Here is a 27,030-nt window from a genome sequence, read left to right on the forward strand (position 1 = left end):
AGGCATTTGCCAGAAAAATTAAAAAAAGAAAGTTCCTCAGCAGGAAGCTAATCTGGTATTTTACTGACCTCTACTGGTCGTTTTCTATCAAGACAGTTAAATAGATGCAGATAAACAGAAAATAAAGTCCCTAAGCAGAAACAGACACGTCCAAGGGCTGATTTCCAGAGCCTACAAAGTACCTACACATATAAGTATATACTAAAGTGTATACAAGAGGTCTCGAATGCTTGACCTGAAAAGCTCTGAGTTTGAAAATGACACACATGCATACAGGCATTAACTTAGACAAAGTCCTGTCTATCCCGTGATGTTATACTTTCTCTCATTCTTCTCCCTCTCTCCTTGGTTTATTCCATGGAAGCATTGATAGTTTAGAATGTTGGGGTTTTTAGTCCGTGCTTGAGAGAATGCTAGTGATTACTAACTTCTAGAGATAAATATATGTATATAATTACAGAAATAACCAAAGGTTAAAGTGACACTACAGTAACGTTTTAAACTAAAAAAAACACTGAAGTTCACCAGTTATTGTTATTTCTAGTAACTACGACCTGTGCCCTTTAGTACTTATAATTCGCGCCCCAGCCTTGCACAGTGTTGACATCAATGATGTTATTTCCAGTGTTGCAGTAAAGTTTATCAATCATTTCATAGCACATGTCAAGAGAGTGATATGATATATGGGGAAATTAGAAGTGCATGGGGAGTCCCCCTAAGTGGCCCTTCCCTATTTTGATTATTTTCAGACCTGGGGATGGGGTCCCTGGGGCCTTCTAAGGATCAGGGAGTGGGGGCATGCTCCCCCTTCGCCTTTTAATGACTTTGCCCCAGGGGATGAGGTAATCGAGGCCCTCTCTGGCTCGTGGAGGGGGATGCCTCTCTCCCCAAATATTAATTATTTTAAAATGCAGCCAGGTGTTTTCTTGTGTTTTTTTTCTTTTAAAGATTTGCAATCCAGCGGGACTCCAGCAAGATCACAATTTTTTTTATTACAATATATGTTGTGGCATGGATTGCTCTGGGACTCCTCCACAGGACCTGGGAGGGCAGGTTATCCTTACCCTGCCCCCTTCTACTTTAAAGAATAACAATGCCCATAGTCCTCTAATGGCAGCCTGCAACATTTTTCCTCATGTTGCAAGCAGCCAATCAGAGCCTTGCTTCCATGGATTCAAGATGGTCTAAGGGTAAAATATCCCCCTGGGCCAATCAAAAGGCTCTTTTTTTATTGGGTTTGAGGGACTCTCAAGAAAATCCCTCAAACTCAACTATCCAGATGTAGAAATATTTTTGTAACATAATTTTTCAAAAATTACTGAATGTATTTGCACCAGCTCAAAAAGCATACTGTCTGGACCATGATAGCTTCCTGCCAAATTTGGTGTAATCCCGTTAAGTATCTATTTATTTTTATTTTATTTATAAAGTTTTATATAACGAGAACACGATCACAAAGGATATCAGAGCGCTTTACAAAAATATGGAAGGAAGGATATAAATGCAATATCAACATCAAATAAGAATACAAAACCGGAATAATCGCATCATTACCAGACAGATGAATCAAGGAGAGTAATACAATAAATAGGTATATAGCAGGCTACGAATGGGGGCGCACTATGCAGTAAAGAAAGCCACATTAAATGATGGTACAATGGTTGTAGGATCAGTGACTTCGAGCAGGTGAACCTAGCCCATTTAAGGTAAGAATTTGTTCATTTGGAATCTTTTGACTTCCAATTTGAAAGCAGTAGTTGAGGAGATTCTGCGTCCTTCCGGTGCAAGAGAGTTCCATATCTTTGGGGCAGCGCCGGAGAAGTCTTGGTGAAAAGTTCTCTTTTTGCTGAAGATGAGTGGTTTCAAGAGGAATGTGTTGGCGCTTCTTGAGGCTCTACCACCACAAGATAATTCAAGCTTTTGCGCTAGGTACCTGGGAGTTTTGAAATGCAGGGCTTTGTGCACCAGAACGGCAATCTTTAACTGAATTCGGGCTTCGTAGGGCAACCATTTAAGAGATTTTAGGACTGGGGGTATGTACTTATTTTGTTTGGTACCTGTGAGCAGTCTAGCCGCAGCGTACAGTGATGCCCTTAGAGGAGCCAGGGTGTATTTGGGAAGGCCACAGAGCGTAGCGCTACCGTAGTCAAACCTTGGCAAGACAAGCTCTTGGACCACTTGCTTGAAATCCTTTTGTGGAAGGAATGGTTTGATATTTCCAAGTGTCCTCATCAAGTGATTAGCTCCCTTACCCTCAAGTGATTAGCTCCCTTACACACATTGCTGGTATTGTTTTTCATATTCAGGTGCTTGTCCAAGGTGGTTCCAAGAGATTTGGCTGAGTCTATGATGAGAGGGGTGCAGTTGAAAGCAGTAAGGTGATTCATCCAAAGGTCTAACTTGGGGATGTGGTTCGGAGGAGAGATGAGATGAGAAGGAATTCACTTTCGGAGGTGTTGAGCACGAGATGGTTCTCAGTTAACCAATTTTGAGTAGACGTTAGAGTAGTGTTGAGTGAGACGATGTTATCCGGGGATGAGATTTTCAAATAAAGTTGCTTGTCGTCCGCATACATATGGAAGAGAATATGTGTGGAATTTGGTGAATTAGCTAATGGTTCCAAGAACAGGTTGAAGAGGATAGGAGATAGGGCTGGCCCTTGGGGGATACCCATGATTACTGGAGAGGACTGGGAGAGGGAGTGGTTTGCCTTGACTCTTTGTGATCTGTGGTGGAGGAAGGACGAGACCACTGTAACACCTGACCTGAGAAACCCATCCTATTCTTCAGAATAGACAGGAGGATGCAGTGATTAACTGTGTTGAATGCGGAGGAAGGGTCAAGGAGGATTAGGAGGCAGGAATCATTTTGGTTAAGCATTTAAAAAATGTTATCCATAACGTGCATGAGAGTCAATTCAGTACTGTGGCCCTTCCGAAAACCAGATTAATATTGGTCTAGGAGTTGGAAATTCTCTATGTGAGCACAAAGTTGGGATCGTACGCATTTTTCTAGTAGTTTGGCTAGGGTGGGGATGTTGAAGATAGGGCTGAAATAATTGAGGTCACCTTTATCTGCGTTAGTTTTTTTTATTATAGGTGCCATCTGAGCTGAGACAAAGGTATTCACAGGAGGAAGGCGAAGAGGACTCCAAGTGAGAAATCGAGTGTGTGTTCCTATGAATATAGGCTAGGCCACCACCCAGCGTCCTTGCTCTGTCTTGCCTAATTATGTCGTGAGTAGGAGGTACTATGAGGTCTAAGATAGGAGTGGAGGTAGGATTTAGCCAAGTTTCAGTGAGGATGATAATGTCTAAGTCATTGTGTTGGATGAGGTCGAAGATATCAGAGGCGTGTTTACTGGCTGACCTGCAATTGAGTAGTACACATTTAAGTCTTAACAAATTAATGAAGGAAGGAGTCTGAATGACGTTCACTCTTGTGAGGTTGTCTTTATTGATGACTCTAAGATAGTGAGGAGGTTCTCTGTTCGGGTTAGAATGGATGGTTTGTATTTGTCTCGTCCGGATCATGTTCGAGTTGGACCTAGTAGAGTAAGAGTTGCAAAGGTCATTGAGATCATTGGACGCCAGGTAGGTCTCAAATCTTCTGGGGCGGAAAAGCCTGTTAGGTAGGGGAATGGTTTTCGAGTCGGAGGGGGCTAAAAACTGGCCCGTGTGATCTCTAACACTAGGGAAGGCTCTGGGCAGATTCGCAGAGGTGAGGAGTAGTTTTTGCAGTAGTGCTTCTTGGGTAAAACTTTATAAATAAATACAAAATTCTATGGAAAATGAATAGGGATTTTGCTTTTTGGGACCTCCTTTTTTTCTGGGCCTCTACTTGGCAAATCACCCCGAAACTTATCAGGAAAAATTTGAGGTGGATGAACTTTTATTGAAAATTTTGTGCACTTAAACCTTCAGAAACGGGATTCAGGCCGGACCAGAGCACGGAGACCGCAATAATTGTGGTAGTAGAAGAGGCCAGAAAGATCATAGACTCAGGAGGATCAGTGGCAGTGATCCTCCTGGATCTGAGTGCGGCCTTCGATACCGTTAACCATTCTACCCTGGTCCACAGACTTGAGGGTCTGGGCATTTCAGGATCTGCTCTATCCTGGCTGGAATCCTTTTTGAACGGCCGGTCTTTTCAGGTGGCAGATAGTAATTTCACTTCTAAAATAACACCTATACACTGTGGCGTTCCTCAGGGTTCGTCCCTGAATCCAACTCTTTTTAATGTGTACATGTCCCCCCTTGAGAAGATTGTCATCCCATTTGGTATTAAATTATTAACTTACGCGTATGACACTCAGCTAGTTGTATCCTTAAGTCAGCAGGACCATTCTGCTACCAACCTCTATTCTTGCCTTGGGGACATAACCAAATGGATGGATAGGTCCCATCTGAAACTAAATAGCGACAAGACGAAGGTCTTGGTCCTGGGCAATCAATCACATTTTCGCCCAGAGACCTTATGGCCTCCCTGCATGGGTCCACCCCCAACCCCAAAGTGTGAAATTAAAAGTCTGGGGATTTGGCCGGATGAAGGCCTTACCTTTACCACCCAAGCCAGAAAAAACGCTGGTACTTGCTCCGGCATCCTACGCACCGCCCGAAAAATCCTACCTTTACTTCCCACCCAGTCCCAAAAGTTGCTGATTCAGGGCCTTGTAATGTCCCGTTTGGACTACGGCAATGCCCTGTATCTTGGGGCCCCTAATAAGGTGATGGGAAAGCTCCAGGTTGTGAAAAACGCCACTGCCCGACTTCTCACGGGCACGAACAGCCGGTGCTCAGCCAAACCAGCCCTCAAGTCACTTCACTGGCTGCCCATTCAAGAAAGGGTGCATTTTAAGGCCCTTTGTACCACTCATAAAATCGTGCATGGGAAAGCACCTCCCATTTTAAAGGATCTTGTTGTTCCCTACAAAACCAATAGAACCCTTCGTTCCACACACCTGCATCTGACGTCTATACCTAGGATCAAGAGGGCTCGATCCGGAGGCCGTCTCATTTCATATAATACCTCCAAATTGTGGAACGCACTGCCATTACACATCCGGGCCCAGCTCAATTTGCTTTCATTTCGCAAACTTTTTAAGACATGGCTGTTTCCTTAACTATCCTCTTTCATCCTCTCCTGCTCTATTATTAGCACTGGGACGCTCACGGGCAGCCATGCGCTCTACAAATCTGTAAAATAAATAAATAATAAAATTAGTCAAATAGTGCCAAAATTATTAGCAAACCAAAAGTCTGTGGAAAAGCAAACCGAACTATAACTACCCAGTGGCGACTGCTAGTAGGCTAGTAGGCCGAAACGTTATGCGGGTGGCGATGCATCGAATTTGAATAAAAACATCTTTTCACCTTATGGCTGGGTCAGCTTTCGTTTATGCAGGATCGGTGGTGCCCTGAGACATTGGGGAGTGCCGGTTCCTTTTGGACGAGTGCAGTTTCATATATATATATATATATATATATATATGTATGTATGTATGTATGTATGTATGTATGTATGTATGTATGTATGTATGTATATATATGTATGTATATATATATATGTATATATATATATATATATATGTGTATATATATATATATATGTGTATATATATATATATATTCCTGTGTATGCAGTGGTGAATTGGGATTTAACAAACTGAGTTTGCAAATTGCAGGCATGCTTGCACACATCAGATTAAACAAAGTCCAGTCTGCTATTTAACTGCCTATATAGTTAAATGATGGAAACAGTTGTTTTTTTTTAATCAAAGACAACCCATATAATTTGGATATCTGTGTGCCCATGCACTTATTATTCTTTGAACATTCAATAAACATAAGAAGCACACCAAGCAATAATAATTTTCTTTCCTATACGTCACACGAGATCTGGAGCATCTTGGGTTACTCAACTGTTACCTGGTCCGCTTGAAATAGGCTAGGGACACAACAGCTCCCAGAACTAACTGCACTTTATTGCTTAAACCCAATGTCTTTCCATCAAAAAATCCAGCAAGGTTTTTAAACACACAGTCATCATAAGACAAAGTTTGAGGCCGCTTGCTTAGAAATAACAGAAAAGAAAGCATTTTGTTTTAGCTCAAGGCCGCTAATAAAATATGGATTGCATATTATCTGCCATGGTGCCCTTGGAACTGCTGCGGCACCACCAATGTCGAATAAACTGTTCTGTGGGCTGCTAGAACTGCAGCAGTTACCAAATGACGACTTTTGCAATAGTCGTCCGAGGTCTCCCAACTGTGTTTGTGTCCCCTGGATACATTTTGTCAATTTTCAAGCACCTTTGGAGTTTTAGGTTTTCTCTGAAGGCTGTGGAGTGCTGGGGCTTCTGTTTGGTTGTTCCCAATGCTGTGACACTGTATGTTGAAAGTAGAAAAAAGATTCATGCATATGTTTTGTTGAACATTACAATTCTTTATTGACAATGACAAAGTTAATAGTGATTCATTACATGTATTAATGAAGGTCATAAAAATGCTTTATTGACCATCACAAAGTAAACAGTAAATCAGTACATCCTTGCATGAATGTTTTCTTGCCATGCTTAGATTTTCACGAAGTTAGCAGATAATCATAACCGTTTTTAATGAAAGTCCTTCTAAAGTTGTACCATTGTGGGTGATTTTAATGGTGTTGAATTGATGTATAATGACACATTTCTGCTTTACATTAAGGTGGCGTCTCCCTGACAAAACAAGGAAGACTGTCTTTTGAGATCAATACCTCATTGTATTGTGCCTAGTGTAGGTGGGGGGTAGTGTGGTTGTAGGGTTCAGGGCCCACTAAGAGTGTGAACTGTTAGGAGAGAGTCAAGTGCTACATTGGGGTACATGGTTCCGAGTAGATGGATGGTTGCTGATGTATTACTTGTGAAGGACCCACATTCTTCGCAACTAATAATCCACTTTCTTACATCATCCATTAAATATTTTGTATACATGATTTAATGTTAGCTAAAAGGAAGGAAATAGTTGTTACATCTGAATCATGGTATACACTGCAGATCTTGAGGATGCATTCCATATGTAACATGCATCTTTCAAGATGAAGGAAAGTATCTAGTAGTTGCATTGATTCTCAAAATTGGTTGGAGTAAGAATAGCTTCAGCCACATTTTAGTTTAATGTAATTGCACTGAAAGTCACAAAAACTATAAAAGCCCCTACAACTCTCAACCTGGTTTTAAAGACCTTTAAAAATTATATTTTGGGTTTCGCATTGTTGAGGCTCCTAAAGAAGGTATTTTTGGTGATTGAAAACTTGTAGACTTTTTCATTACCCTTCCCTTCTATAGCTGCCACCCAAGAACTATGTGACAACTTATCAGGGCTATTACCAGAAAAGAAAGTTTAAAATGGCTTACTCAATGACCCCATACTAACATGGGTAAATGTACGTACATATCAAAGAGGTTCTCGTTAGGGATTGATTGACACTTTACAAGTAGTGTCTCCCAAGTTCTCAGTGGTTGCATATGCCTCCCCGGGAAAGTTGGTGATGGCCCCTTTGTGTGATCTTAGGCAGCCGCAGTCGTATAATTGAGGCATAGGCCCTCTGCGAAGGTTATTTGTTGTGGAGCTGATCGACCAGCTCAACAGTGGTATGTCTGTGCGCCCGCTTCCAAGTATCTGCAGCTTTAGAGGCTGCTCGGGTAATGCAATCCTTTCGCTGTGGGCCAATAGCAGTAAATCACCTCAAATGCCCGACGTATATAATTGCAGGTAGCATCAGATGCCTTAAAGGGACCATCACCAAACTTCTCCAAGGAGTTGTAAGCAACCACTGAGTATTCGGGAGTCACTCCTTCCATAATGTCCAGAGGAGGCCTCAATTGAAAGAGGCTCCAGCAGAATTAATGAATGAAGTTGGAGTATCTATCAGACTAAGACACAGACTCTAAAGAAATAATAGTCTTATGTTCTGTTTTGTTTGAGCACTCGAAGGGTGTATCTTGGACTTGATATAATATATGGACAAACATCCTTTCAAGACATTTGTACAAGGACTCTAAAAAGACTTTTGGAGACAGTTAATGCGCTTTTGTTTGACCAGTGATTACATTTTGGAATAAATGTTTTTGGATAACGACATTGTTGTATTCTGCCAGATGTGGTGGCTTAGTGGACTAATGCGTCCACTGTAGGGGTCTATGTTCGACCTCAAGGTCACAGGTTCAAATTCTGGTGGGTCCACTGAGCCTTTTATCCTTCTGAGGTCAATAAAATAGGTACCATTGAGTTGGTTAACAATCACCATCTGTTATTCAGCCCCAAGATACCTATGAGTGAATGTACGCTTTACAAATACACGTAATGTTATGTATTTGCAAGGGCAATGATATAAGGGAATTAACTTATGGTAATGATATATTATGTTTAACAGTGAGAATTAGTTTTGCTATTGTTTTGATGAGTGTGAATCAGTACTAATAGAGAACCTCTTTGATACAGACGTTACAAGAAGAGAAAGCATCATGTAAGGTTCAGTCGGTTACTTACTGTGATCACCTCCACCCAGTTCGAAGTAATCAGACTCTTCTAAGTTCCTAAAGGTAGCTCCGCTCAGTGTTGGTCACATAATAAGAGTTTTTTTTTAAAAGGCTGCAGAGTTACGGGTTCCACTAAAGAACGCTGTCCCTGAAACTTGCACAGATAGTGGCACCATCACATTTTGGCCACTTGAAGTCCATCATCGGTTGTTTGCTTACTGTGGGCAAAGTACGAAGCAGAAGACATCCCTCCTTTCCTACGAGCCTTTGCAGAAAAAGCATGCATTAAATATTAGACACTGCTCTGCTCCAGTTTCCAGGGTTTTGGAAACAACCTTTTTTTTTAGGTCTGGCCTGAGCCAGCGCATGCGCTACTCTGGCGAGACTTTTAGTAAAGGGGCTTCAAAAAGCCCACCACACGCTTTTGCCCTAAAGCTTGCGGTCACGCGCACAGGCACCATCTGGCTTTCCTGTCTTGTAATGGCTCATTAAGCGCATCGCTCGCTGGCACCCTTATAGCGCACGGTCGAGATCACTTTCACTTTTGTGGCCGCGCAGCCAATGCTTGTTTACTTTTGAGAGGGTTCATCTCACAAGTATGAATGCTTTGCTACTGGGATGTAGTTCAACGTTTTAATGCATTCAGGCTGATGTAGTCTTGCAACTCACCCCACCCCTGCCCTTTAAAGCAAATTGGATTACATTACCAGATTACAACAGTTTGTAAAATGAAAGACCCGGATTGACTCCTTCAGCCCTTGGTGACATGATGATGATGTCATCTGGTAACCATTACCCATATATATTTTGGTATTCTGCTCAAATAAACATCACTTTCAAGATAAAGGTGAGTGATCAGAAATAAGCATATGCACGTAGAGTACAAATAACCTATTCTATCAACTCTCAGCGTGCAGCGTCATCTGTCTTGAAACAGTGATCTGAAAATTTCATGGTTTACAACCGCAGTTAGAATGCAACAGTAATATCTACACCAAACCGAGTAAAGGTTGCATTTCCTTCTGCTGCTTTATTTTCACTCAGGTTAATATTAAAGCGGGCTGGATGTACGTATCCAGTAGCAGAGCTCTTGCACTCTACACAGCTATAAATGGCAAGGAGCGGGCGGGGGAGGGGGCGTGACCTGTTCCAGATTGTCTGTCAGCTGTTTGTACAAGGTGATCTGATAAATGCAGCTGTCCTGTTTTGAGTGTGCTCCCCTCCCCGCCTCTCACGCTATTCATTTGCAGCAACTCCCTGATTGGCTGGAGATCCTGTTTGCCTTGCAGATACGGTGACTCTGTTGCTGACGGCAGCGTAGTCCTCTTCGTGTGAGATACTCTGCATGACCTACTTTTAAAGCAGCCTCCCACAGCCGCCCTGTTCACAATTCTCCTTTTACTCCATTCCTTTCGAGACAGAATAGTAACAAGATAGGATAGCATGCTATGTATACTTCAAATAATAAATGCACTATGCTCCTGTTTAGTGCATTACTTATGTAATGACAGTTTATATGATAATAAATTATAATTAATGCAAAAAGCATCGATAATGGTGTAAACCAAGTTTAACACATTTCGCGTAAAAGAAAGTCATCTCTTTAGTAGGATAAACATACTTGGTCACGGTGCTCCCTAGAGGGCTTGGGGGTTTCTGCAGCCCATTGGTTGGCAATGTGCTGCCGTGCACGCCTCCTTGTTTCCGCTGATTTGCTGGGCCGGTCTAGTTCTTACAGCCATTCTGCACAGTATGGAGAAAAAAACACTTTTTGTCGCTGATGAACAGCATCGCTAAAAGTCACTGGCAAAGACAGCAGGTCCTAAATCCAAGGCCCGTAGGCTTTTCCAGTGCTCGTGTTTTTTTGTTTGCGATCATTTTGGAGAAACACAGAACACAATTTACTCACCAAACCCATTAATACCTCTCTTCTTGACGTGTTTTTCAATTTATCTACTGTTTTTTGTAGATAAACAAGCCCCTCGGCCCACATCCCTCTCCAACCCCACCTCTCTGCCAGTTTGAAGGCATAGATTCTGGGCATATAATGAAAACTCAGAGTGCCTAAAGGGCACGCTGATTGATCACTCAACTACCCCGTTCTGGGCATATCTGCAGTCCGGATTCGGAAAGACATGCGGCGCACGCCCCGGGTGACACTTGGTGGGCACTTCCTAGCCCCAAATTTTAGGAAGCCGGGCCCAAGTGGGAGGTTGCGGGGAGTACATTACAGGAGATGTCAGTGCCTTCGAGCCAGAGGTCCCTGCTGTGCTCATTCACTCCCAGCTGCTAGCCGGCTAATGCAGGCCAAAACAATTGTTGAAGTGCGTCCATAAATCAGGGGGCTACTTCCCTGCTTCGCCCCACAAGTTGCCATTCTCTCTGCCTTCCTACTGTCCTTCGTGAGCTTCCACCCACTTGCACCTTTTGTTTCTCGCGCCCGCTCCGCCTCTTACCATCCATCTCTTGTAACAAAGGCGAACGCATTAACATCTCTAAGTCAGTGTCGATTTAATACACTTCTGCTCTCCAAATAGCACGCTGTTGCTACTTCCTTGCGGTTGTACGCAGCGTTGCACATGCCTTTGTCCCTTCCCTCATGTCCCACATGATGTAACCGGTGAGCAGTAACGTTACCAGTGATGCAGCCTCTGGTAATCCTCCTTCTAACTCAATTGCGAGCTCTTTACACCGACTGGAATGTCCCTATGGCTTCAGAGATGCCTAGTCTATGTGGCATGTGTTTGGCTATTGTTATTGGGCATTAAATGCCACGCCGTGGTTTCAAAGTCCTAAATTCTCTGAAAACAAGCATTGGCATAGCCAATAGGTCTTGCCTTTGGGACCTTATAAGTGTTTAGTTATCCAGCACAATATCCTTGGTGCAACAACATCAAGTGTTGCATGGCTTAACACTTATAAGGTCCCAAAGGCGAGACCTTTTGGCTATGCCAATGCTTTTTCTTAGGAAGGCGGGTAGAATTAATTGTCACCATAATGTTAGATGATCTTTGAGGCTACTAGAGTCAGAAGGACTGTGGTCATTGTTTCTCCCTGACATCCCTGTGGCATTTCAATAGAGCAGATACTATACTCCAAGAAGGTATGTACTAAATTGGAAGCTACTTGACTCTTCAGAGTGGATCTATATACGCTTTGTGACTGGTCAATCTAAGACAGTGACATTGGACAGTGCCGAGCTAAGAATCTGTCTTGCTGAGGGCTCCACATTTCCTTTTTGTATTGTATTTTTGATTTTGTCATACACAAACAAGTGTCACATGTCCAACTTATTGGCACTGCATGGAATAAACAGCACTGAGAAATAAAGTAGAATCTGCAAAGAAGCATGCAGTAAACAATTGTGGCGATAATGAAAAAGGCAGTAATGACGAAAAGAAGAAAAAGTAAAGTTTACAAAATAATGCAAATAAGACAATCTTGTATAAAGTGTTGTGAATTAGAGCTTAAATATGATATAATAAGATGGATGGTAAATTTGGCTAATAGTGGACGTTGGGGTGTGGGAAGGGAATGTCAGCTTGATTGAATCGGAAGAGGTCTGAATAGTATGTGGAAGGTTTTGCATTTGGCAGTTTTCCAAATTATGCAGAGGACTCTCAGTTGTATGTGGTGCTTTCTGGGTTTATGGATATGTCTCAACTCTTTTTATCATATGCATGGGAACTTTGGAAAACATGTCAGAAAGATCTGAGATCTGCTTTAGTTTCTACATTAAAGCCTTGTGCTCATCCATTTGGACAAATGCTGGGGTAGGCAAAGTCAAAACGTGAAAAACCTGTATGTCTGCAATGGTCATTGGATTAGCTACAACATGCTGAAACTAAACACTACTAAAATGAGAAATTTTAGCCAACCATTCTACCAAATTATCTTACAGTGCAGACTAACGTTAGGATATTGCCCAATTCCGGTGCAGCAGGATTAGAACCTGAATACAGCCTTGTGTGCAGAATTATCTTTAAATCCTCAAGTAAGCCCAGGCAGAAGTTTTTATTTATCAACTGAAAGTCTTGAAGATGTACCAGTCCTTTAATTTCTCTTCCTGGTTAAAGTAGCTGTTGCCTTTTTATCAATTTTGCTTAATCTCTATATTATTTTGTGCCTGGGAACCCTGAGCTAGCTATGTCGATTCCGCAGAGGATGCAGTACATTGCAAAAAACACAATCAGCTGAAGCTCTGCTATAAGTGTTATAAGCACTACTCTCCCTTCATTCAAATATCATCTGAGCAGAATATGGATTACATGTCATCACATAAAGCGCACAGTACGGTGTTCGCTCAATCCCAATGAATAAAGTTATTATGTTTTAGCTAAAGTTACTACTTGGATCCTCTATCGTTGACTCACTATTAATTCTACACATATGGCCAGGGAGCGGAGGCCACCATTCTAAACACTGCAAAGATGTGAAACACCTAACCTAATCATAAATATTGATACCTATCTTCAGTTTGGACGTGCATTAAAAGGCTGTCTTACGTCCAGTGATCTTAAATAGACCTGTGGCACTCTAGTACCCCAATCTCTGCATGTATTGTGCCAACCGAGAACTTTATAAAAATGTAATATAACATTGCAAAGCTTGCTGTGGATTCAGATGGCAGAAGGAAGAGTCTTCTTCACAGTTATTTATGTAAGCTTGAATTCCATAATCCCTCATGTTTTCGCGTGCTTACTTCCAGAGTGGCAGGGGTTTCTGTAAGGAAGGGGGATTGTTTTAGACTCCCTAAATGCCTGATAAAATGCGGTTAGTGGTGAGGGGTAGTCAGTCGTGCAGTAAGTTCTATAGTAAGGCCAGATTCAAGCCCTGCACCGCCCATTATCGGCTGATGTCGATGATGTACCCCCATCTTGTTTGTCTTCGTGCCTCGAGTGCTACCACAACGTTAAGACCTGCATCGATTGCCACGCTATGAACCTGAAGGCCTTTAGGGAGCGGTCCCTCAAGCGTCTGGCAGCTTGACATGTGACGCCGTAACAATCACATTCCTGATTGAGTGGAAGGTCCCGGGATTGGTCACGAAGCCCAAAATCTTCGTTGCACTCGAAATCCTCAGGTCACTCGAGTAAGTTCCACAGTAAGAAGAAGAGTTAGTGAAAGAGGTCTTCGACTTCACCTCATTAGTTGGCCTACGGGACAAGGGAGTGTCTATATTCGCGGTCTCGCTCTGCGGTTGAGCCATCGCCTGAGTTGGCTCCACGCTTCCTTGAGTTTTGGGTAGCCAGAACGCGCCCCCACTCAACTTCACAATTTTTATGAGGCCATGCGCCTCATATTTGAGCGGTCCTCTCCAGCTGGCGTGCTTTCTGGCCCCAAAGGTTTGTCGGGGGCCCTACTGGATCCATGGCATTGTCTCTGGCCCCGCTGCCAGTCAGGCCCTTTGGTTCCAGGGATGGATCTGGATCAGCGCTTGGTCGTGCCACCTCGACCTTCCCCGGTGGCGATAACGACGACACCCACCGGCAATGCTGTCCCCATTCTGATTCCCAACTCCGACACAAGCCAGATGGAATCGCCTGACTCGGGCGCCAACTTGAGCCATTCCTTACAGGCCAAAGCTTGAGCCCTATTCTTATGGATGAGGAATTGGAGAGGATTGGGAAGGGTCACTCGACCCTGAAGAATACCAGCCCTTTGGCCCCAAAGTAAACTATTGTAAGGATTTGGTGGAAGCCATTGGACTAGACCCCTTCAGATACTGGCATGCTTGCTCCCCACTACCGTGGCTACGGAGGAGGGAGCTTTGTTTGCAATTGGGGTGAAGAGGTGGATGAGGTCCTGGATAACGTCTTGATGGAGGTGTTCCAGCCAATAATATCCTCCTCAGACCCGCATTTCCACGTTAATGAAGTCCTTGCAGACGTCTTGCTTGGGACCTGGTCCAAGCTCAGCATAGTGGCTCCTGTGAACAGGACGATTGCCCGCCGTCACTGCCCCGCTCCAGGGGTCCCGATCCTCCTCACACGCCACCCTGCCCTGGAGAGCTTGTTGGTCCAAGCCTCCACGTCCTATGGCACCTTCCTTTCCGCACCTCTGGATAGGGAATCCAAGAGACTGCAAACCTTTGGGGAAAAGATGTTTTCTTACACCAACCTGGCACTAATGTCCATGAACACCACATGCCTTGGGCCATTACTCCCATGCTCTGTGGGATAAAATTGTGCAGGTGCTGTCAACGTTCCTGGAAAAGGCCCGAGCCGTACTCTCCCAGGCTGCTGCTAATGGGAGAGATTCTGCCAAGTTCACAATCCCTTGTGGACTGGATACCACTGACTTGCTGAGTAAAGTTGTTTCATTGACAGTAGTCTTACTGAGGACAACTAGCTTTTCTGGGAAAGTCCAGAGTCGCTTAGGGATATCCCCTTTGATGGCTCCTGTCTCTTCGGAGACTAGGCAGATTCAGTGCTGGAGAGCTTTAGGGATAGCAGGGCTAAGGCCAGGTCCATGGGCCTTTCAATGGCCCTTGGCCACTCCCAATCTGCCTTTCTCTCCTTTCATGGCCACAGAAAAGGCTTCCAGCCGCATCTATACCTACCCAGCCAACGCAGAGTGCAAGCTTCCCAGCCTGGGCATGGCTGAAAGCACAGTACCCACAGACCTCGCGGGTCAGGCAGCCAGGGGTTAGGCCAGTCCACCACCCCCCGGCAGCCACAGCCTCCAAACCCTTACAGTCTGCCCCCTTACCATCATGGGCATTCAGTGAATGGCAGGATCGATCTGTCATCATCTCCACCACTGGCGGTCTATAACCTCGGACCAATGGGTTTTGCAGATTGGGGCTACTCCCGCCCCTTCGAGACTACTCTTCACCCTTGCCACCTATTTGCGACAAACTGGCGGATAACCATCTTTCTTTGATGCACCAGGAAGTGACTGCTGTCTCGGCCAAGGGAGCCATAGACATAATGCTGATGCCAGAAGTAGGCCGTGGTCACTATTCCGGCTACTTTCTGGTACCTAACAAGGACGAATGCCTTTATCCTATCCTAGACCTGCATCCTCTCAATTTCTTTTCCAAAATAAGTTCAAGATGCTCACACTCAGGTCTTACCTGACCTAGAACGGGGAGACTAGAAGGTAGCGTTGGACTTACATGAAGCATATTTCCACATTCCTGTCCTGACTGCCCATAGGCTTTCCCTGCTGTTTATGGTGGTCCGCGAGCACTATCCGTTTGCTGTGCTCCCTTTTGGCCTTACCAGCACCCTGGGGTGTTCACCAAGGTGATGGAGGTGTTTGCAGTTCAACTGTGGAGATCAGGGGTTCTAGACTTCCCCTATCTCGATGACTGGCTGTTGAAATTGGGCTTGCCCCAGGCTGTCATTTCCAACCTCCGGACTACGGAGGACCTCCTGCATTTGCTGGGACCCACTATCAAGACCAGTTTTGGACACAATGCAGTTTTGTGCCTATCCTCCCGAATGGCGAGTCCAAGACATTCTGGCTATGATACCGATGTTTCAGCCTTTATCCTGGATTTTAGCAAGACTGACTCTCAGGCTAGTGCTGCATCCTACTTGTGACAATGCCCTCTGGCATTTGCGGGCTGTGCAGTGGGACCTGAAGTTCAAGTGGGCGCATGCATCAAGGAATTCTCTGCAACATGGTTGAGATCTCGCAGGGAACTGCAAAAGATCTGCAGTGGTGGTTAATGAACCACGATTTGGTCAGCTGTAGACCTCTCTCCCTTCCTCATCGACATCTGACAGTGATGACAGATTTGTCACTCCTGGGATGGGGCGGCCATCTGGGAAGGCCGGAGATCAGAGGCCTGTGCTCTTCGGTGGAATCCGGATTCTACATCAACTTACTGGAACTCTGGGTGACCCACCTGGAATTGAAAGCCTTTCTACCCTCCATCAAGGGAAGTTTAGTGCAGGTGTTCATGGACAACACCAATGCCGTGTGCTACTGCATTAAACCATGCGTTACATTAAATTGCATGTAATCTGTAGAATACTGTGCACAAGTGCTCGTGAGAATTTGTGACGGCGCAAATGACATGTGAGAAAGTATGTACAGCAAGGTGGCGCAAAGAAAAACAAGTGATGGTTGAATTTACATAGTAGGGATGCCCAAACGAAGAATGGTAATATAGGGTGGAATCAAGGTGGGTATCCGTGAAGGAATAGCGCCAAGGCTTTTGCTGTAAAAGTCGACTGCGTTTCGGCCTGTAGAGGGTTCAGGCCTTAATCAGGATCAGGTTACTGCTATTTCAAAAGCAGTGACGACGTATCACAACTGGGAGCCTAGTTGAATGAGGAGGAGTGTCCTGGATACGTCCAGGTGACACCTGAGACAACTCAACTGGATGGGTTGAAGAATAATCCCTGGGAATGAGTCAGGAATACTGGGTGAACGCTGGGGTTAGCGGAAGCCAGGGTAGGCTTGATAGGTAACTTGTGAGGGGTCAACTAGGGGTAGCGGCGATGCGCCTCGAGAGCAGTCGTCAGTTACATGCAGTTTAATGTAACGCAGTTCTATTCTCACATATGTTTGATTATATGAAATTAAATATGACAAATATGTGCATCTATTAAACTGCATTCTATGCTGTTCAAACATTTTTTTTTGTCTCCTTGTGTCCCTTGCAATTAATTGCGCTACTTACAAATTGACCTTTCATTAATACCCTCGGAGACATTGTTGTATGTTACAGGTGTTTGCCCTGGTCTCTATAGGGTTTAAGGCTTACCTCCTGTAGTCTGATACTACTGCAACAAACCAGGCGGGTTGGGGATGTAGACTCTTTGTCAAGAGGCCATGCGCTTCTGGACCTGGCTGAAACATCAGGGCATATATCTCTGGTGGCTCAACACCTGGCAGGCTCTCTGAACGCCAGGGCGATGAACTCAGCCGAAGATGCCTAGCGGATCATGAATAGCATCTCGATCTGAAGGGGGTGCAAAGTCTCTTTCAGCAATGGGGAGAGCCTTGGTTAGATTGGTTTGCCACTGCCAAGAACGTGCCATGTCAGCAATTCTGTGCACAGGAGTTTCCAAGGCCGGTCTTGCTCTGAGATGCATTTTGTCTCGAGTGGAGCTCAGACCTCCTGTAAGCCTTTCCACCCAAACCATTCCTGTCCAGAGTTCTCAAGAAGATCAAGAACAACTGGGCCCAAGTCATCCTTGAGGGTACAGTCTGGGCTTTGAGAGTTCGGTATCCCGAGCTGTTGAGCGTGGCCATCGGTCCTCCAATCAGGTTGCCCCTTCAGGAGGGTCTCCTGTTGCAGCAGCAGGGAAGGGTTCTCCACTCAAACCTGTCTACTCTCAGTCTTCTAGCATGAAGATTGTGTGGCAACAGTTGACAGTTTTCAACCTTCCACTGGAAGTCTGTGATGTTATTCTGGCAGCCAAGCCTCCCTCCACCAAAACAGTATACGCCTGCTGTTTTGAGCAAGTTTGTGGATTAGTGTGCAAAAAAGCAGATTTAACCCCTTTCTGCTCCCTTTTCTCAGGTTCTTCTGTTTATTCTTTCCCTTTGTGCAAAGAGAGGTATGCAGTTCCTCTACATGCAGGTCTTAACCCAGGTACCCAGAGTGGAGGAGAAATCCTCCTTTCGGAACTAGAACCCTCACACACCCATCAAGCTAGGTGTCATGCTTCATCATATGGGTTTGCTCCTCGTCGGGTTGGTGCTGCAATACCCGACGGGCACCCATAAAGGGGCTCTTTATCTGAGAACTTTTGTTCCTGCCGTATGGGTGCTGTGGGTGTGAGGGCCCTAATGTGCGTGTAGATGTTCTGAAATAGTAGAATTAAAACAAGAAGGGAATCCTAAGAGCAATTCTATTCTAGATGGATCCCTACTTGAATAAAAATAGTAAGGAGAGGCGACTAAAAAGCTAATAAAGGTCAAGAGGCGCTCTACTCCTTGATGGTCGACATGTTTAACGCTAATTAGTCCTATGGATCAGGTGATGTTTCTTAAGGACCGTGAAAAGTGACTATCTACAGTGTATGGGGTGTGTAACGTGCCCCATGTATTAACGTGCAAGGGTGAAATGGAGGAAATTACCTACCACTGAAGAGTGTACTGAATACTACCCTCAATTCCTGGGACGAACCTATAAGATAATGCCCCATCTGTTACAGCATAATGTAAGGACATCTATATTAGGATGTCCGCCTCCGTTGGAAGCCGCGCCGAGTGACCTACCCCTTCCTGCTGTAACCAGGATCTTTCCCTTGCCCAGAAGGGCTCTGCTCTAGGCACCTTAAAGGGCTATCTATCTGCTATTTCAGCCTTTCTGCGGTTGCCTGACCAACCATCCCTCTTAAAGCGGTACAAAAGGGGGTGGTGATGTATGGAGCATCTGAACCAATCAAAGACTCCCACCCAGTCAAAAGATCTGGGTTTAATTCATCACCGTTCTTTAGCCCACTCTGCCACCCCAGTTCAGACATGGCCATAAGCAAATCAGTCTGACCCTGTGCCTCATGGGAACAGTCCAGCCCGAACTGCCAAGCTATGCCTTCCCTGGATCGGAAACAAGCTTCCTAGGACCGGTTTCTGGCATTTGTCGTCTTCAGCCAGGCTTGCTTGAATCCAGTGGTAAAATGAGCAAGGGACTCACGTCTGAGCATACCCTGCCAACCTATGGCGAACAAAGCGGTACAAAAGGGGGTGGTGATGGACGGAGCATCTGAACCAATCAAACACTCACACCCAGTCAAAAGATCTGGGTTTAATCCATCACCGTTCTTTATCCCACTCTGCCACCCCAGTTCAGACATGGCCGGCCATATGCAAATCAGTCTGACCCTGTGCCTCCTTACCATCAAGACGGTCTTCCTGGTGGCAATAACTTCTGTCCAGAGATCCAAGCCTCCATATCTGAACATCTACCCAGACAAGCTGGTTCTACAGACTAGAGCTTCCTTTCTACCAAAAGTCATCACTCCCTTTCATGTAGGCCAGTCCATCACTCTGCCTACTTTAATGCTCCGCCACATCCCTCTAAGGAAGAGGAGTGACTTCACGGACGGAACCAAAAAGAGTGTTGTCATTTTTGACCGCTCAAGAACTTTCCAAGTGGATAACCAACTCTTCATGGGGTATGTCAGATCAAAGTAGGGAAAGGCTGTGCAGAAGCAGACCATCTCCAGATGGATCGTGCTCCGCATTAAAATCTGCTACGCGTTGGCCAAGAAGCAACCGCAGGGGGTTTGCGTGCTTATACCAGCGTAGCCAAGGATGTGACTACTGCGTTCGCACATGGATTCCCAGTCCTAGATGTCTGCCAGGCAGCAATGTGGACTTCCTAGCAGACGTTCACAAAACACTACTGCCTGGACAGTCAGGTCCGTTAGAATAGGCACTTTGTTTTTGGTATGAAATTGTTTAGCAGACCCACCTCCGGAGCGGTATTGCTCGAGTACGTATTCTAAGGTTAGGAATCTGTTACTAGGAGTCTCTATCAGATGAAACAAGTTACTTACGTTTTTTATTTTCAGGGCTGTGGTTTCCACACCAGTGGCCAGTGTTCTTTGTGGCTTTGCGCTCGTGGCGTGGAAAGTCTTGAAATGGAAAGTAGTGAAAAGTAATTAACGTGAGTGCGCTCGGGTGGTGCGTATATAGACACCGGGCACGTCACTTCGGCACAGACAGCAAAGCTATGTTGAAACGATCAATGCCACCTACCGGCGCGGGGGTACTGCTCACGAAAAAGTTTCCGGATCCAGTCTGACATGTGGGGATACTTTTTAGATAAGGAGTCTGCAGCTAGATAGTCCATACCAGATATGGGGTTACCGAAGGTAAGTAACTTGCCCTTCACTTCCATAAATCATGTGGTGATTGCAAACTCATAATATGAATTCAGGGCAAAATATAAACATTACAGACAAATGCCATGCTGCAAAAATATATACAGAGGAAAATCCGTACAATAGTATTCATACCCCAGAAGTTTTTATCTTGTTTCCTTTTGGAGGCATAGCGCAGATTTGTTGTAAATAACTAGTCAATGAAATAATGAAGAGGGTAATGTGGAGAATTGCGAGGAATGTTAATAGGTAACTGACTACACTCACTTATGCACTACTTTCCTCCCGTAGGCTGAGCACCGTACTATGACTGCCTTCATCCTAGCTGTGATTGTCAATAACTACAATACTGGACAGGTGAGTGAACTCTTAGAAAGTGAACACCCACTCCCTGTCTTTTTCCTCAACAAACATATTTGGGTTCCATTCATTTCCCCTTCACTGGGCGTTTGACCTGTGCAGACACCTAACCATCCTCTGCATTATCCCGGTCACATCTCGCTCCTTCCAGGCTGTAGTGGAGGGTACAGACTATGGAAACCCCTACAGTGCAGTATGTAGCAGTGTTGACCTGTTCTAAATGCTCCCTGTCATCTGCATCTACACCCCGAACCTGGTTCCATACCTGGACTACCCTGCGAACTAGTGCTTCTTCCTGAGCTTGCGAATTGTGCTGATCAGTGATGTTCCCTAAGCTGCATGGCCTGTTATGCCGCCTTCGGAGTTGCATTGTGATTCGTGGCCGCCCGTGACTCGGCCAATGCCCGTCTCTGAACGTTTGCGGATCTGTAGTCCTCCCTAAGCAGTGTGGTGGAATGAGCCTTCCTGATTATGGGGCGAATGATGGGTGGCCCCTCCTTTTCCCGTGTGGTTAAGTTATGCCTTTGCATGAGCTGCAGCACACTACCGTATTACCCATAAGGTGAGCATGTACTTCTGCCTGCCCTGTGTTTTTGCACTTCGTGAGCTAGCGGCGTGAAGTCTTTTCCCAAGCTGTGTTATGTTGTCACTGTGTGGTGGCCCGTACAGTTCCAACGGTCTGTTGGTGTCCCTCTCTCTCTCTCTCCAGACTCGGGTGTGAGTGGATTCTTCTACCCGAGTGCCTGAGTTGTGTAGTGTGGAGGCCCCCTCCATACACTACATAGTGAGCTGGTGTGGCCCTTGCTTGGTGTGTCGTGGACTAGAGTGCCCCACTGAGAGCTAAACCTTGGTTTTCCCCATGCCCCTGTGAGCTGCGTGTCCAGTGTGTATGCTCTCACTGTATTGTGCTGTATTCATGCCCCAGCGTGGCCTCCATTCCACTCCTCCAGGAGCTCTGCCACGAGTCTCTGCCCCGCCCTGAGTTGAGCTATGTCATACCTGAGCACGCAATTGTTTCTTTTGTAGGAAGCCTGCCTCACGGGGAACCTGATTGCCATCTGCCTGGAGCAGCTCAACGACCCCCACCCCCTGCTCCGCCAATGGGTTGCCATCTGTCTTGGGCGCATCTGGCAGAACTTCGACTCTGCGCGGTGGTGCGGCGTGCGCGACAGCGCCCACGAGAAGCTCTACAGCCTGCTGTCCGACCCCATGCCTGAGGTGAGCTCGCTTGTCAGTGTGTGAGGATTCAGGGTGGCCTAGGGAATCAGAGGTCTGCTTGCATCAGCTGCTCTCCAAATCAGGGGGGCCCCTCAAGTCTAGCATGGTGTTCCCTAACTGCAGAGATCAGATTTGCACACAGATAGCACATTAAGGCCGTCTCCCTCCAACACTAACAATGTCACTCATCACTTGGCAAGGTATGTTTGTCCTCTTTTATGCGCCACTACATCACAATTCAGTGACTGTAAACTCCTGCTCCCAGATTCTAGACCCTCCCCCTATGACTCGTTGATTGTATGCAAGCCTTTGACACTGTACAGGGATCCACTGCCTTCTGGCTAGGTTCACGCTTTGCAAATACCATATTCATATAATACTAAAATATGTTGCGCCAACTTGGTATCTAGTGTGTGCTGATCTGTACAAGCACCATCGACTGAAGACAAGTTGTAACGTTTGAAGGGCTAAGAAATTACTTTTGCCCCCAAAATAGGATGCTTTAGGACCCTGTGTCCCTAAAATTCTATGACTTTGACAGCTATAAGTAACCGAGATCATAGAGGTGTTAAGTTGCTAATATCACATTTGAGCATTTTCAGTTCATTGGTGACCCAGATTACACTGGTTCTCTGTGCAGAACCATTGTTTTTTGTTATTTAAATTGTTGCTTACACCTACACTATGTTCCTTGAACTGGTAACTAGAAAAATGTCCACTGTGTGTTATGAAACAGGGAAACATTGGTAGGGTTGCACAAGGGGTAGGTGTGATGCTCATAAGGGGTTCAAAGTTAGTGTCTTTTCCACTCTGTTTTACTGTCACACTCTTCTGTTTTTCATCATTCACAGTTATGAGTCCCTATTACACCCAGGAAAATGTGTAGTGTCTTCTATTCCTCACCCACTATTGCTAAGATCTGTAGGTAGTCGCTAATTCTATCCCATAGGCTTCCTGGCCTTTTTATGCAGCCATCTATACTATTGGCCGAGTTCTCTCACCTATTTGAGTTGTATGACCAACAGTCACATCCTGTAGTCTTTCTCCGTATGCCAGCCTATGGCTGCAACTATGCTAATGCTTTATTGCTCTGGGTGTAGCTTCATCGCGTTCTCTACATTCGATATAATGACATTCCATCTTTTCTGCATTAACTCTTCTAATTTATTTTTTCCAGTTCGTAGCGTACGTGTTTTTGCCTTCTCAAAATGTCCTTTGATCTATGTATTTTGATCCTAACCAACTTGGTCAAACTCACCCAGTACTTTTTAGTTGCAGCTCAGTCTGTGGTTGGACACTCTGACCACAAAATTAGCAACAGGAACTGACCGGGCTTAGGCTGATCATTCTTCCCAACATACATGATTTAAACGTCAAAACGTACAAGAACTCTAGGCTTGGGGATTGACTACAATTAACAGATTAATCAACTTGTAAGAAGCCCTGGCAATTGCATTGATAGAATTTATAGGGCAAAATCTTTTGGCCTTGAGGGCGGTCACAGTCATAGGTGTCCAGAGTGAAACTCATGTACACTGACTTCATTAATCTATCATTCCACTCGAGAATAAAAGACACTGTATTATCATTGAATTCATTAATTTAGTATTTTGTTTTGGAATTTCAAGCAGAACTCAAAGTAGGAATACACATAATATGTTTAGAGTGCTTATTTGCAACATTCTGAGTACTGAGGTCAACTCCAGATGAAACCCAATCACCTAAAAGACTTTCAAAAATTTCTGTTCAAGTAAAATCATTTAGAAATTGCACTTTTATCTTGAAAGACCTCGGCATTCACTCTTTTTAATCTATGATTGGTTTTATTTTCCTCCCATGGCTCCGAACTGACCGTTTTCCAATATATGGCCTCTTGAGGCAGTTAATGCAGTCTGTCTGTTTGTCTTATAGACTGCTTGAGCTCTTCTTTTCCTCAAACAGTTTATGTTGAATTGAAACAGAAACATGATTTATAAAGTGCAACGTATCCTCAAACAGAGCTTCACGGCACAAGATCAGGTGAAAGTAGCAATTCATATTTAAAAAGGTAGTGACTAATTATTTTTTTGCAGAGACACACGTTTTTAGGTTATTAGTGAACCATGCTCTATTTGATACAGAGCGATGGGATAGTGAAATAGCTTTCCAAAGTTTGGTTCTTGCAACCAGTGCTTAACCTCCACCTAGCTGAGTCGTTCGATGTTTAGAGGGCAAGATTTATTAAGAGTTATACGATCTGAGTAGTCTAGCAGAGGCTTGAAATGTGAACAATATCTGTAGAATAAATGAGCTCGATTGAAAGACAGCCCTGTGTATATGAGCCAAGATCTTAAATTGAACATTCTTTTGTATAGTTAGCCAATGCAGTTCCTTATTTTTGATTAACCAGGACAGTGTCTGTGAAGATGAATTAGGTACCTGCTGAATTTTGTGTGAGGTTTTTTTTGGAAGGCCAACGTATAAAGATTTTGGGTAGTCCAGTCGCCTAGTTATTGAAGCATGGATCACAGTCTTACTGAATTTGTATAATTCGGATTACTATGATAGAGAAGACTGGGTTGTTATGGAGAGGACATATTGACTTTCTCCTCACCTTTTAGTCACAGCTTCCTCTTTAGTGATCTTCTTGCTTATTGTCAGGCTTTTGTCAAGGGCAGACTCGTTGGAGTTCATATGTGGTGAAGAGGCAATTTCTTTTTTTGATTATCAGTCCTCTTGATTCTGGGACCAGTCCTTACTACTAAATTGGTCTGCCTCGAGGGATGTTTAGCAAAATCCATTAATGCTATATATCTTTGCTGAACAGCTTAGGGATACTGCTACAAAGGTTCCAAAATATGGAAGTAGTAACACTTTGCAATTTGGGTTATCATTCTTCGAGCAGAAGTAAGTTGAGTAAGCCCTTCCTACTACTGCTTAAGGTGGTTCGTAGGTATGGCATCTATAACCTGCACAAGAACAGCTTTCTAATCGAACTCAGAAAAAATGACTTATTTAACATGTCACTAAAGTATTTCTGTGCTGGGACACATGCCCTACACATTTGTTTTAAGTGCAAATATTTTTTGCTAGTGGAAATATACGATGTGCTATACAGAAGTGCATGCATGGTGTTTTTTTTACTTGTCCACATACAGTATGTATGTGAATGCTATAAGTTCACACTGGTATTCAGTATACGAACACTATATAAGTTTCCTATAGGTATGCCTCATTGTGTTGTGTCTCAGGTCTTTATTTTTGGGGAGCTGTTATGGTACGATAAGTTATTTGAGGATTCATTTCTTGTTTCTATTCCAGGTTCGCTGTGCAGCTGTCTTTGCCCTGGGTACATTTGTGGGCAACTCTGCTGAGCGGACGGACCACTCAACCACCATCGATCATAATGTGGCCATGATGCTGGCACAACTCATCAATGATGGCAGTGCCATGGTCCGCAAGGTGGGTGAAATAGTTTGAAATAGTTTGAAGTGGCTTTGGAAGTCAGTGTTGCTCAAAAGAGAATCATTTTCACAATGCAAATCAACTGTAATGGACCATAGACTATACTCAGCAGCAGATACTGGTGAAGTTTGAAAGTTGGGTCACATAAATACCTTCCTCTGATTGGACCAAATGAGTGAAGCAAGCAAGCCCAACTTCTTTTATGGGAAGTTTCTCCTGCACAAGACCATTTTGAATAAACATGACAATTACAACTCAATTTCTGAAGGGGTATTAATCACAGAGTCCATTACGTATGTGGTGTACCAGATATTCCACATCTTTCACTGAGTTTTTTGGATTCACATTTACCCAAAAACATTGAATAAAATCTGGGGTTAAAAATAGTGGAAGCATCAGCATGATCTCACCTAAAGTAGGACAAGGAGCTAAATGTATTACAGTTCATTAAGAAAAATCTGGTTATGGAAAATGCTAGCCTGAAGACACTGATGCAGTTTATTTGAAAACTCAACCCAATCATGGTACTCGACGGGCAAGCTAACTTCCTAATGATACAATTGAACCCTCTAGTAAAGTAAGTATAGATTGCAGAACCTCACAGAATTCCATTGCGCAGCACAATCTCCTCCCATGTTTTCTGATTGTGACCTATAAAACAAGTTGTTTACAACGATGCTCTACGCACACTGCTTTATGTCAAGTTTATCCAAATTAGTCAAACTTCATTTAGTGCGCTCATTCCACAGAGAAGGACATTCCTAACCAGATCAGTTTCAACTATAAAACAAGTTGCCCATCTCAATGAATCCCTTAGACTTCCAAAATCCCAAAGTAGACTTGGACATTGTAAGTCCTAAAAAAAACTGCAATCCTATAATCAAGTGAACCTTTGACCAGCTGGAATCTGCCATGATTTAAAAAAGGCCTCAATACGATTTTCTATTGTGTAGAGCACCTTATCTGTCTTTAAGAATGCTGGTAGCTCAGGTGCTGATTCATGCACCATATGCATTATGCATTAGTATAAAATTATTGAAGTCTTTGGTCTCCATAACGAGTCTCGTCATAATATCCAGTAGTGCAGCCTTCTAGTAATTCTGGAAATGAGGTAGCGCAAGGCCTCCTTGGGTTTTCTCTAGCTGCAAAATTGAATGTTTGGCCTTATACATTTTCTAATAAGGGAGTCTAATTCTTTAAAATATACATTTTTTGATCCTAATGGGGAGAGTAGAAAAAAGAAATGGAAATAATGGCAAGATGGACATCCTAATTAGAGATACCCTATAAATCAATGACAAAAGAAGTAAAGTCCATCTTTCTAGTAAGGTTTTAACTTTACTGAGCATAATAATATAGTTCGGTTGAAACTGTTGTAAATAAATATTTGTGATGACTATACGCAAATGGTGAATTGGATGCTGAAAATTGAGCTGATAATGATGGTCTTGAGGGAGATCGATGGGTAATAACAGAAGAAGTTAAGTTTGACCTTAATTATTCTTATACCTACCTGTATGGGTGAAATCTTGTATTTCGTTTATTACCCCCTGAATATTAGCCTTATCGGCTTTCAAGTACAATATAATTTCATCTGCAAAAAGTTTTGTTTTCGGCATCCCTGCTAACGGAGGAACAATAGTCGGTATTACGGATTCCAACTGCTAGGGGTTCAACTAAAAAAAAAAGTAAGATGA

General features: G+C 44.1%; 1 protein-coding gene across 2 annotated transcripts in view; it reads left to right on the plus strand.

Moving 5' to 3' along the window:
* The window catches only part of RPTOR (regulatory associated protein of MTOR complex 1), a 2,181,859-nt gene that overhangs the window by 1,520,059 nt on the left and 634,770 nt on the right, over nucleotides 1–27,030 (plus strand). For both annotated transcript variants that reach the window (XM_078654105.1, XM_078654106.1), the window contains exons 15-17: nucleotides 20,603–20,668; nucleotides 21,698–21,889; nucleotides 25,190–25,330. In XM_078654105.1, the coding sequence (XP_078510231.1) occupies nucleotides 20,603–20,668; nucleotides 21,698–21,889; nucleotides 25,190–25,330 (399 nt within the window). The remainder of the gene's footprint in view (nucleotides 1–20,602; nucleotides 20,669–21,697; nucleotides 21,890–25,189; nucleotides 25,331–27,030) is intronic.

The sequence above is a fragment of the Lissotriton helveticus genome, chromosome 7, assembly GCF_964261635.1.
Source record: "Lissotriton helveticus chromosome 7, aLisHel1.1, whole genome shotgun sequence".
In the NCBI taxonomy this organism is placed as follows: Eukaryota; Metazoa; Chordata; class Amphibia; order Caudata; family Salamandridae; genus Lissotriton; species Lissotriton helveticus.